At 48.9% G+C, this 11,878-nt stretch overlaps 1 protein-coding gene across 2 annotated transcripts in view; it reads left to right on the top strand.

Moving 5' to 3' along the window:
• The first annotated feature begins 1,827 nt into the window (after positions 1-1,827).
• Positions 1,828-11,878, top strand: part of TAF4 (TATA-box binding protein associated factor 4) — an 809,251-nt gene continuing 799,200 nt past the window's right edge. Inside the window, exons 1-2 of one of the 2 annotated variants that reach the window (XM_069650711.1) lie at positions 1,828-2,035; positions 3,652-4,440. In XM_069650711.1, coding sequence (XP_069506812.1) covers positions 1,837-2,035; positions 3,652-4,440 — 988 coding nt within the window. In that variant the 5' untranslated portion in view covers positions 1,828-1,836. Of the gene's footprint in view, positions 2,036-2,705; positions 2,850-3,651; positions 4,441-11,878 lie in introns of those variants that run through there. The other variant, XM_069650712.1, reaches the window with a different exon arrangement.

Genomic DNA, 11,878 nt, shown 5'->3' with positions numbered 1-11,878 from the left:
GATAATACTGATGATTGTTTGTATGTCTAAGTGTTGTCGTGTTGTTTGTACATATGTTGTCACTTTTAAAGGTTTGAAAAAAAAACAAACAATAAAATAAAAAAAGATAGTATACAAAAATTGCAACTTGCCTGCCTATTATTTATTACTACTTTAAGCAATAATGGTACTCCCCCTCCTTGGTTGAGTCTGAAAGTTCAGTCTTCCTACAAACAAGAGAGTGGTTACGTTTAACTGTGGTTGGAACAACCATGTTACCCCAGGTTTGCTTCTCCAAGTTCAACCATAGGTACAGACGTTGGAAATAAACCTTACAGTGCACAATGAGAATGGGCTACAGCAGGGTACGGCAGAAGCAACTGCTGGCACGGAAAAGGGCCCAAAGGGAAGAGAAGCTCAGAAACTGGAGGCCTCATGCCAGGTGCAGTCAGCTAGAGCCGAGAAAAACGTGGGAAGAGAGACTGTAGTCCTGAGGATTCGCCCATGGCCACGTATGCCAGAAACAGCCACAGGTTCTTTCTGTGACCGCTGACCGGGAAGTGGCAGAGCCGCTCTGGGGCAATCCTTTGGGGACAGGAATGAGTGCGTTGCAATGCGCATATGCTCGCTCTTGTGGCCCCTTTGAGGCCGACCAAAGGAAGTGTCCGCAGGGCAGCACGAAGGGCCACTCCATGTATGAACGACAGAACGGTGCTAAATGCAAACAGGAAGAATCAATCACACGTGGCACAGGGCACACGGTGATCACCTAGTCCTTTAAACTAAGTTGGCACTTCTTGACCAGTTGCGTAAGAACAGACGGGGAGTCTCCAGAGGGAGGAACAGGTACTCACGCTTTAAAGGCATGGAATGTTGAATTGGAATTCCCCTTTAACCAACATATTACTACATCAATCAATCCATTCAGTAAGTGTCCGTCGCCTTTTAGGAGTCACGCACCCTACTAATTTTTTTATTAGTCATCTGAGCTTAATTAACCACTGCATATAAAAGTGTACATGTCTGGGGTTAGGTGACCTAATATTCAAGTGAACCGTCCCCATTCACGACACAATGAATCTGCACAACTTCACTTTCTCAGTTTATACTAAAGCCCTCGCGCTAAATGCTAAGCGCATTCCACCTATCGGATGAACAGAGTTTCGGATAAAAACGCTCGCCCTCTTGCAAAATAAAACTAAACTATTACTTTGAGAGGCGACAAGCAACGGTTCGGTAGAAATTACATGTTTAAGAGAAAACATGAAAAAAAACGTACACCCGGTGTAATTTCGAAATAAAATGGATTTTCGAACGAAACGAAATGCCATCCAAGCAAACAAGTAATTTGCATCGAAAATAAGATGTTGAAACAAAAACACGGGGTGTTTCAGAATATACAGTCTGTACACTGAATCAACAGCCTGAGCGAGGACGTAGTAGACGCAGCGAAGTGACCGGTCAGAAAAACACAGTTTCACTAAAATAAACCTTTGTTGACATAAAAGAACAATCTCCTCCCCCTACGGGGGCTGTCGCCATCTTGAAGGGGGGGTACTGCGGGGGGGGGGGGGGGATATTAGGTGAATGACTCTCTTAAAAACTCCATGTATACGTTTAACCGATCTCCACCACCTTCACGAAACACTAACCGGATAAACAGTGCCCCACAGCCAAGGCGCACCACAACCCTATATCTTCCCGTTTGCATCCTCTCCATCGCCGGCTCAGAGCCCGAATGCCGCTTGCAGCCATTTGCCTCAGCTTTAAGAGAAACTTGCTGACCAATGAAGGCTCACGCCGGGCGTGACGTTCCGCGGGGCGCGCCTGCGCTATGCGCCCGGCCCTGGCAGTAAGATGGCGGCGGCGGGCTCGGACCTGCTGGACGAGGTGTTCTTCAGCACCGAGGTGGACGAGAAGGTGGTCAGCGATCTAGTGGGTTCTTTGGAGAGCCAGCTGGCGGCCTCCGGCCATCGCGGACAGGGCACCGAGGGCCGGGGGCTGGGGGGCCATGGAGCCCCAGGGGGGGCGGCCGCGGCTCAGGGGGACAAGACAGGTAACAGTGGGGGCATAGGGAGTGGGGATAAATGAGGGCTGGGGCCACATTGGGGCGGTGGTACTCGGACGGGCAAGGGAGTCCGGGGGAGGGCGAAAAGGAGCGTAATCTTCGCAGCAGACAGGTGACAGTAGGGGAGTCTGAAGATATAGGGATCCTGGCTGGGACTCAGGGTCCGTAGGCACGAGTAGGGAAAGGGGGATCCAGGGTAGGAGGGATGGCTGTAAGGGGGAGAGTGAGTTGAGATTTTTGGTACAAGCCAGGTAGAGGGGGAGTGCAGGATCAGGACACTGGTAACCCCGAGGGGAGTGCGCGATGTGGAACTATAGGCATACGGTGCCTTTTGGGGATCCTGTTTTCAAAGGTCTTGAACACTAGGAGTACAGGTGAAGGGGAGCGGTAAACAAGGGGAGCGCAAGGGAGCAGATCTCAGGAGGCACTCTGTGGGGGGGGACAAAGCACGGGGCAGGAGATCGCAATATAGTGGTGGCCCAGTGGGGGTTTAGGGCAACACGTCTAGTAACTGAGATGAAGGGGACGATGTTTTGAGAGACTTGATCATTATTGATTTTATTTAGTATACTACCAAACCTGGGAGAACAAGACGTACGACCTACTGGATACCCTGGTGTAAGTTAGCAGGCATGCCAAAGGGTTGCCCGTCTGCATGGGGCCAGACATTAACAGGGACATAAGGAAGGGTGGGGATACAGTGTAAAGTTTCATGACAATAGGCAAGAAAGAGGCCCTGGTAAGCCCTATGGGAAAAACAGCATGCAGTGGCAAGACCGGAGGAATCGGGGCCATCTCGGCAGTAAGTGAGACCTCGAATGTGCCTGGGGACAATGAGGAAACAACCAGGGGGCGTGGCGATAAGTCCCAACTGGGTGATCTTCTTTGGGGTGCAGGCATGCAAGGAGATCTTGATCCCTGCTGGATCTGGGTTTGGGGCATGACTCTGTTGTGGTTGTTGCAGAGCTGTCATATGGCTAGTCCTGTTACAGCAGCCATGTACCGACACATGACTTATGGATGCTGTTTTCTGCTCTTGTTCAGTTTCGCCACCTAGCGAGGACGAAATTGCCCAACATATAAGATGTATGAGGCCAAGTCAAATCAGATCTTTAAGGATTGAGATGTGTTCATGGGAAAGCAAGAGGTGGATAGATCCAGTTGTGGGTTATGGGGGGAAACTGGGTGTTGCAGCATGCAGTGTTATCCCAGAGGATTGGATCTGGCAGTAAGTACTGAAACTGGGGTTCCACAAGAACTCTAACCTATTGTGGGATGAGCAGGGAATGGGGTTATTTTGGGGATTTAACTAGGACCCAATGATGAGATTTTGCACGATGGTAGACACCCAACAGAGTGGGGGTTGATATGGCAAAAATGCAGGTAATTTATGAGAGGTCGGAAGGGGGTCTCTTAGTTACAACGCATATGTGGGATGTTGCTATTGAGATTGTAGCAAAAAGAGATGGGTTTTAACATGAAAGGAACAAATGATGATAGCTGAGCAGACCAAACGGGTTTACCAATTGAGATTAGTGGGGGTGCTGATGGAACATAGCTGTCAAAAGTTGCCATGTGCCTCATACCCATTGTTTGTTTTGCAGCTGGAGTCCCAGGCTCCATTGTGATAAATAACGCCCGATCAGCACTGGACCCAGGTGGGCCCACCAAACCAGGAGTCTTGGCATCAAAGCACGGTGTGTCCGGTAACGGCAAAATCCTGGGTGCCCCCTCCGCAACCGTGCAAACATTGAATGGGGGCAGTGTGGTGATGGTGAATTCTCACGCTCCTGGAAGTGCCACTGCATACTCTGGAGGAACCCCTTCTACTTCTACACCTGTTACCCTGATCAATAATGGACCCAGCTCGTCTGTGCTAAAGGGTGGCACACCTGGGCCCACAGGTACAGTTATACAGGCATCCTTTCTTGCACCCCCTGGAGGAGCAGGGGGGGTCCCCTCTCAGCAGTCCGGACCCCCCGGCAGCACCACTGTCACCTTGGCGAGGCCTCCCATCCATGCCACGCAGAATGGAAGCACTGTGATAAATTCTACGCTGGGCATGTCTGCCTCTTCCCATAACCAGGGCATGAAATGCGAGTCCCCGAAGACTATCATCCAGGCACCTCCACCACAACCGACCATGGTCCCGCCAGGAGGCAACCTGGTCCTTGGGCAGACTATGCAGGTGGGGAACCCTGGTGGAATCCCACCCCCTGGAGCTACACCAACTGGCATGGGAAAAGGTGTTGTGAACACGTTGAACATGCCCAGGACTCCCAATGTGACTGCAGGGAGCATCAGGGCCACGATTACTCCGCCGGTGCTGGCACCTCGCTTGTCTCAGCCTCCCACGAACCCACCTAACATACAGAACTTTCAGCTGCCTCCAGGTAAATTTGTCATTCCGATATTCCATTTGTGTATTGTTGGGCCCAATGGCGGATCATTTGGCGGTGGAGAATCGTCTAGTTGGCTTTGATGAGTCAAGGAGTTAGAAATGAAGGCTGATTGTTGTTTAGTTGAGTTAACATGTAATGATCAATGTTTCTTGAGTGGGGGGTGGTGTTTACACTAGGTTGGGTGGCAATATTGGAGTGAATCCTGTTGTTAATTTTGCGCAGTGTTTAACTGTTGAACGTTGATTTGCACTCCTGATCTACCTTTCTGCTTGCCCCACCACAAACTTGCTTGTGCTCTCTTAAGTGTTGCTTTTCATTCTGATTGTCAGTCGTGAGGGGGCACACATTTGGACCATGCCATGTCTTTATTGTGTAAGGTTTACTGGGTTGCCCCTTTTAGCCCACTGATATGGAAATCCGAACAGTACCTGACTTTAGAGTGTACTTGCTATTCCTTTCTGGTTGTTCTGGGAGTTCTATTTCAGTGTATATTTTGTTTTAATTTTCTGTCAAACATTTTTGCCCCGGTGGCTTGGTGAAACCTAGATATAACCAGTAAATACTGCTGGACCATGTGCCTAACCCTAACATCACGATTTGCTTCCATTGGGTCTAAATATTCAGCTGCGCTGGTCTTGCCGGTTGAGCGGGGTTGATTCTGGGCTGCGCCGACCGCTGGTTTGCCTGCTCCTCTGTGAGCTGGGAATGTCATGCTTGCTTTGGTCAATGTCCTACGCTGTCCCTCTGTCACTAGGGCTAACAGCTGATTTGGGCGTTTGCTTGCCAGTCTGGATCTGGCGAAGGTCATGGATCCGCCTGGAAAACGGAGTCCAGATCACTGTGACGAGGGTTTGAGTTGCCTGGGTGTGGGTGAACTCGTACAGTGTGAACCTGCCTCTCTTGATCCGCGTCTTTCTTGTGAGATTGAGAGCTCACCTCGCATGCCCCGTCTGTCCCTGCGTGCTCCCGCTGCCTCCAGGCGTTCTGTGTGCGCAGACTACCTACAGTAGCAGGTACAGTAATGCCGCTCAGTTGATGGCTTTAGCGGAGCAGCCTGGCATGCGGGTTTGCACTATGAGCGCCTGCTCAGCCTTCTATAGTCTTTTTTTTTTTTTTGTTGAAGTAATGCATTGTCGAACTGTCAACGTTTTATTTGGAGCATTTCCCGGTGTTGTAATTCCAGCGGCGATGTTATCACGTGAATGCTGGTGTCTGTTCGTTTCAGGTCGGCTTCGTGTTTCTGTTGTGCACGGGAAGATTCTGATGTTGTTTGCACTTGGTGTTTAAAATGCATCAACCTAGGAATGAAAACGTCTGTTTATGCATGATTGTGCTGCTACCCTCCCCACACTCCTTACCGATGCGGGGGTCGCTGTTCACCCCGGAACTGAACTACTTTAGGTAGCACCGATGCTCATGCGATCGACGCACGCAAAGCCAGGGTCGGGAGCTGCCGGTCCTGCTGCGCTCCTCCGATGGCATAGTTGGCGTTTGGCTGCTGCCGGATGCCGGTGTCGCGGCTGCTTTGGCTTGCTCGCCGAGGATTGGGTGCAGAGCCTGCTGTCACTGACAGCCCTCCCATCCCTCACCTCCATGTGCCTCTGTTGATCGCGCTCTAATTGGTTGACGGGAGCCGGCTGCAGACAATGTGTGCAGAGTTGTCTGGCGTCGGGGATTCCTTCTATGAATTTCGTGCTTTACAAATTAACGTAAAGGTCGCAATGTCTAGGACACTACCCGCAGAGTAACTTATCATATTTGTGTGTGTGATTCCCTTTGCTTGTTAGCTGTTAATCTTAACAGTCTGCTCCTCTGTTTTGTGTATGGGTTTTCCGATGGCTTGTCAGTTTAGATTTAAGACCGCTTCCTCGTAAAATTGTGGCATTTGGTCAGCGTCCACGGAGCTCCGAATTTCTCTGCCCTCAACTCACTCAAGAGCTGACACAGTGCATTAAATCTTGGATCACCGCTTCCATGTGTGATCTGGGGTCGATGCACTGTCCTAGCTTGGTCTAACATAGACCCAGAAGGGGGTGGTAAGAGGGGAATGGTTAACATTGATGATTCCCCGAGTCCTAATTTTAGAAATCTATCATTTTTGGGTTGTCTTGCAACATATATATTTTTTTTTAACGTTTTGGTAACCTGGCGTCTTCAGTTATATCTATTCAAGAAGTTCGTTTTTTTTATAGTATACAATGCAGGCCTCAATATAGTCACTTGCCTCTAACATGGACCGTATCCAGCATTTGGGCTGGAATCTTTTAACAGTAGTGCAGTACTTGGAGGTATGTGCGTCCATTGGAATGAGTCTTTGGCCAGTTGCTGTTGAACGGCCATGATTTGAAATATTTTTGAAATTGGGGATTGTGGAAGCATTCCGAGCTGACATCGGGATCGCGTTCCAGAGGGTGGGCGCATGACAAGAGCAGGATTGAGTTGTGATTCAAGCTGGTTGGTCGATTTCCTGCGCAGGAGCGTGTGACAACAGATATATGGAGCTAAGCCGCCAGGTAGGCTAGTGTGATACTAATGACTGCTTTGTAGGTGATACACACAGTCTTGAACAGTATCCTGGCTTCGACAGGAAGCCAATCTAGTTTGCGTAGTATGGGCGCAATTTCTGTCAAATGTTCATACTTCTGTAATGAGATGTGCTGCAGCGCCATTGTCTGCTTTTAGGTGAGCCAAGTGAGCAGCAGGGAGCCTTGTCAGGAGAGCATTTCCCCCATCGATAAGTGAGACCACAAGGGCCTGTACTACAGTCTGGGAGTCCTGCGGCTGGTTGAAGGGTTTGATTTTTTGATAATTCACTCTTGACGCGTTAGAAATGGTATGATGTCTATATGGTGAGAACTGATGGGTCCAATTACTTTTTTTGCCTTCATAGTAGCTTGTATCATGACATGTTTACCCCTTGCATACCACAAACCAATGTGTGCTCCATCACGTAGGGCACGAGCAAATACCCAAATGGCTAGTACTGAACACTGAATGACTGCGCTGACAGTACAAATAATTACGTGAGCATTTCTTGGGACGGGCGTGTTATTGGCTGCTTACAAAATGCCCCTAGATTCTTGCAAGAGTTGATGGCTCATGGTAGATCTTTTCAATGGATATACATCCAAATGGGAACCTTTAGTGCCGCTCAACGCATGGTGTGTGTTGGGAGAGTATTTGTATTGTATCGTGATGATTGCTTTATTGTTCCGGTGGGGTAGTTCTACGTGATTTGTATTTAACATAACCATACCAAATGTAAAACATTTAGAAATGTTTAGTCTGGTTTCAATTAGCAGTCAATGACTGAAAGCAGCCATATGGGGTCACAAAGCTTTGCATGCATTACTGTAGGGTTCAAAATGTGCACTATGCAATAACCAATGGCTAGTGATAGTTCACTCTTGGCGAGTAAAGAATGGTGTGCTGTGTACGTATAGAATTGAGGTGGCGAGTAACTTTTGTATGGCGTCAGAAGCATCACTAGGCTGTGTTTTTATTATATTTTTTAAGCTTTCATCAACTCGGACATTATTCAAAGGGGTACAATCTCGTTGATAAATCAGTCTCTGGGTAACTACCACGCTGATGCTACTTAAACTAAAGAATGTGAACTAGCGAGACTACCCATAGCTATTTTGACAGAGGGCCACACGTCCGAACATATTAAGCATTAATCTTCACACGGCTTTGTGGAATCTAATGTGAATTGCTTTGTGAATTCGATTTTTAAATTGACCACTCGCACTGTAACCGACATGTTATGAACACTATCTTTTTTTATTAAATCATTGCTTTAAGGTAATGGTGTAGTTATTGAGTTGAGCATTGGTGGCTTCTCCTTAAATAGGAAAGCCTTATTCTGCTAATTGCCCCATACACACTAAGCCAGAGTGTGCACACCTTTTTGCTTCTCACCGATATATTCGTTTGGTGACCACCTGCGATGTATCGTACTTATCTGGTTGGGGTGGGTACACCATTTTGCCTCTTTGATGAGCCGTGCCAAATGTTGGCACACACATCGTTTTACTGTCCATGACCTCTAGCCTGCAAAATTGACGCTAAGCTGTATTTTTTTTTGTATTGTGCACCAAACCCTGAGGTAACTGCGCACTTGAAAAACTTAGTGGTTACATACAGATAAAGCAGGCATATTACAATCCAGTTTAGAGACAGCACGAGGGATCCTGGTTACAGGTGGGTCAGAAAAGGAGATGTTGTACAGCAGTATGACATACAAAAAGATGAGTCGAAGCAAAAATAGACAATGGTCAGATAGCCTAGTGGAGGCCTCTTAATGAGGAGACTTGTTGCTCAGCCAATTTTGTATACTGGCTTTAAAGGTGAGGAAGGAGGGTTCCTGTCTAAGGTAGATGGGAATAGAGTTCCATCGTTTGGCAGCTTGGGCTGGGAAGCTGGCTCCTCTGGCTGCTTTTAGATTGAATCTTGGTACCACCAGGTTGTAGTCACGGAATTCCCCCTATCCCACCTGGGAGCGATCCTTGTAGGATTTCTTGGGCGGTGTCTTCTTACGCACGGACCTGGTCTTGTATAAGCCCGCACAAGCCTCTTCTGGCTCCATCTCAGATCTCCAGGATTCAGACAATCCGGGATCCAGGAACCACGAGGGTAAGCGCACGAGTCCGGGAAACAAGGAGAAAGGAAGAGGGTAATGGGAATGGAATTAGGAGGTCCAGGAACAAGGACAACAGTGTAGCGAACTACGGAGCAAACGTCTAGTCGCTGCTTGCAGTAGCATTGAGACGCGCGGGGGTGCGGCCTATTTGTAAATACGCTATGTCTGACGTAAGGACAAGGAAGATGTTGCACGTTAGACGGCCATGTTGGGAGTATCAAGGAGTGCAAGCCCCGTTGTGACAAGGACCATGAGGTCCAAAAGGGGCGTGTTCTGCGGATCATGACAGTTGTGGAGTGAGATGATCTGGTAGTGCATGTGGGTTGGGGTTTACAAATTTTGTCTGTCGGGTATTTCGGGGCTGAGTTTGTAAGGCATTTGTGGGTGATGGCTAGGGTGCGTAATGTGATTCTGTCATGGATGCGTAGCCAGTTGGCATTGAGTCTGTGAGAGGAGATATGGCAAGATCTGTGAAGGCTGAGTGCTGCTCTCGGAGAGTTATTCTGGAGTACCTGGAGTTTATTTAAGTTATGTTCAGAAGAACCCAGGAAAAATGTGTTGCAGTAGTCGAGTTTAGATGGAGCAAGTGCTCTAGCCAACATTAGGCAGTTGCTTGTAGATAAATAAGCTTTACAGCTGTAGATTAATTTATTGGTGTAGGCCGTGGAAGATGCCACACTGTTAAACCTGTTTTTTAGAGTGTTGAGTCGAGGTAGACCCCCAGTGTTTACCTTTTTTGGAGACATTGATTATATTACAGTCACTGATGAAGGATGAATATCTAGTGTTGAGTTTATTCAGTTGTGCTTGAGTACCCACAATCGTCAACTCCGTCTTGTCGACATTGAGGCAAACACTGTTGGTATCCTCCCAGGCTTGGATTCCGAGATGGATATTGTTTAGCAGTTTGGAATCATGGTCGTAACAGCCAGTAAGGGGGATGAGGACTTGAATGTCATCTGCATAGTTAGTGTAGATGACAACCAAGTTGTCCAGGTGGTCGAAGAGTAGCTTGGTAAATATATTGTAAAGTGTGGGTGACACACAAGATCCCTGAGGGACACCACAGAGTATCGGTGTGGGGTGTGCTGAAGCTGATGGGGAGAAGAGACTGGTGGTCCTATTTGATATGATATGGCATTTGTAACGCGCCTATACACAAGTGTTTCAAGGCGCGACGAGGCAAGGTAGGGGGAACAATGGGAAGACGGAACAAACGATCCTACTAGGCCAGGTGTCATTCAGACCGCGCAAGTGCGTGGATAAGGAGGCAGGGACCGTGCAGTACAATGGTATAAGATAATAAGTGACGGCCAGCAAGTGGCAAGTGGATGGGTAAGTGCGGGCTACAGGTTTCATAGGCAGGTAGGGGGACTGTAGGGATATAGAAACAGTCCCTAAGTGTGGGTGTTGCCTGGTGGGCAGTGCAGGCGAGAGACGCTGGTGAGGGAGGACATGGACCCGAGATCGTGGGGTCTCCATGAAGCCAGTGCAGTTCAGGTGGCAGACAGGAGGTCAGCAGAGGAGAGGAGAAAAAGCAGAAGCAAAGAGAAAGGTTTTGAGGTGCTTCCGGAGATGGTTCTCCTCAAGTTTAAGGGAGGCAGAGAGGCTGTTCCAGAGGGAGGCACCAGCTGAAGAAGGAGATCTACCACCAACTCGTTGCTTGGAGAAGTGACTGACCCTGAGGGAGTTGGAGGCGGAGGTGTGAAGAGCTCGAGAAGGAAGATATTTAGGAAGAGAGAGTGGAAGTTATTGAGGCTCCAGGCCCCAGAAGGCCTTGTGGACAATGCAAAGGGTTTTGAACTTAATCCTTGCAGCCACTGGGAGCCAGTGCAAAGATTTCAGTCCTGTAGAGATACGATCCCTGGGCTTGAGGCCGAGGACAAGTCTCGCAGTCCTGTTCTGAATAAGTTGCAGAGGGCGGAGAGTAGAAGCAGGCAGATTTAGAAAGAGGCTATTGCAATAGTCCAGCCTAGAAAGAACCAGAGCTCTGGAGACAGTGAGCTTCTGGGGGAAGGAGAGGAAAGGAAGAATACCTCCTGAGGAGGTCCATCTGGTAGTGTGACTTAGAGACGTCGGAGATGTGAGGAGAGAAGGAGTGTGGAGTCGAAGATGACCCTGAGGTTTTTAGCCTTGCAGGTGGGAGCCAGAAGAGGGCCAAGGGAGACCGACCAGAGAGCTACAGGAAAGGAGGGAGCAGGTGTGCCGATGAGGAGGATCTCAGTCTTACTGGCATTAAGGCAGAGGTCATTGGCGGCACACCACTTCTGGATAGCAGTCGGAGATGAGGGAAGTAGAGGAGGAGACTGAGGGTAGCCTGAAGATGAGCTGGGTGTTATCCGCATAGCACTGAAAGTTGGGGCAGAGAGTGGCGATGCAGTGGGCAAGGAGTGCCAGGTATTGGTTGAACAGCCAGGGGGAGAGGTAAAAAGATAGTGGAGAGGAAGGACCCAAGTTGGACCTGGCAGAGTCCTTGGGAAAGAAAAGAAGTCAGCCACGTCTGAGCCTGACCAGTGATACCCAGGTTATCACAGAGATGGTTGAGCAGGATGGCATGGTTGACCGTGTCAAAGGCAGACGAGAGCTCAAGCAGGATGAGGACGCACGGGTGTTAAAGTCAAGGTTGGAGAGCAGATCTTCTTGGATGTTCAGGAGAGCAGTTTCCTTGCTTCTGGCAGCTCTGAAGCCAGACTGATGGGCATGATGAAGACAGCAACAGATTCAGTGTGGAGATTAAGCTGGGAGATGGCCAGTTTCTCCAGGAGCTTGCCCAGGAAGGGAGTGCTG

The sequence above is a fragment of the Ambystoma mexicanum genome, chromosome 3p (assembly GCF_040938575.1).
Source record: "Ambystoma mexicanum isolate Mex_15411 chromosome 3p, UKY_AmexF1_1, whole genome shotgun sequence".
Taxonomy (NCBI): domain Eukaryota; kingdom Metazoa; phylum Chordata; class Amphibia; order Caudata; family Ambystomatidae; genus Ambystoma; species Ambystoma mexicanum.
This window is presented reverse-complemented; position numbering and strand designations above follow the sequence as displayed.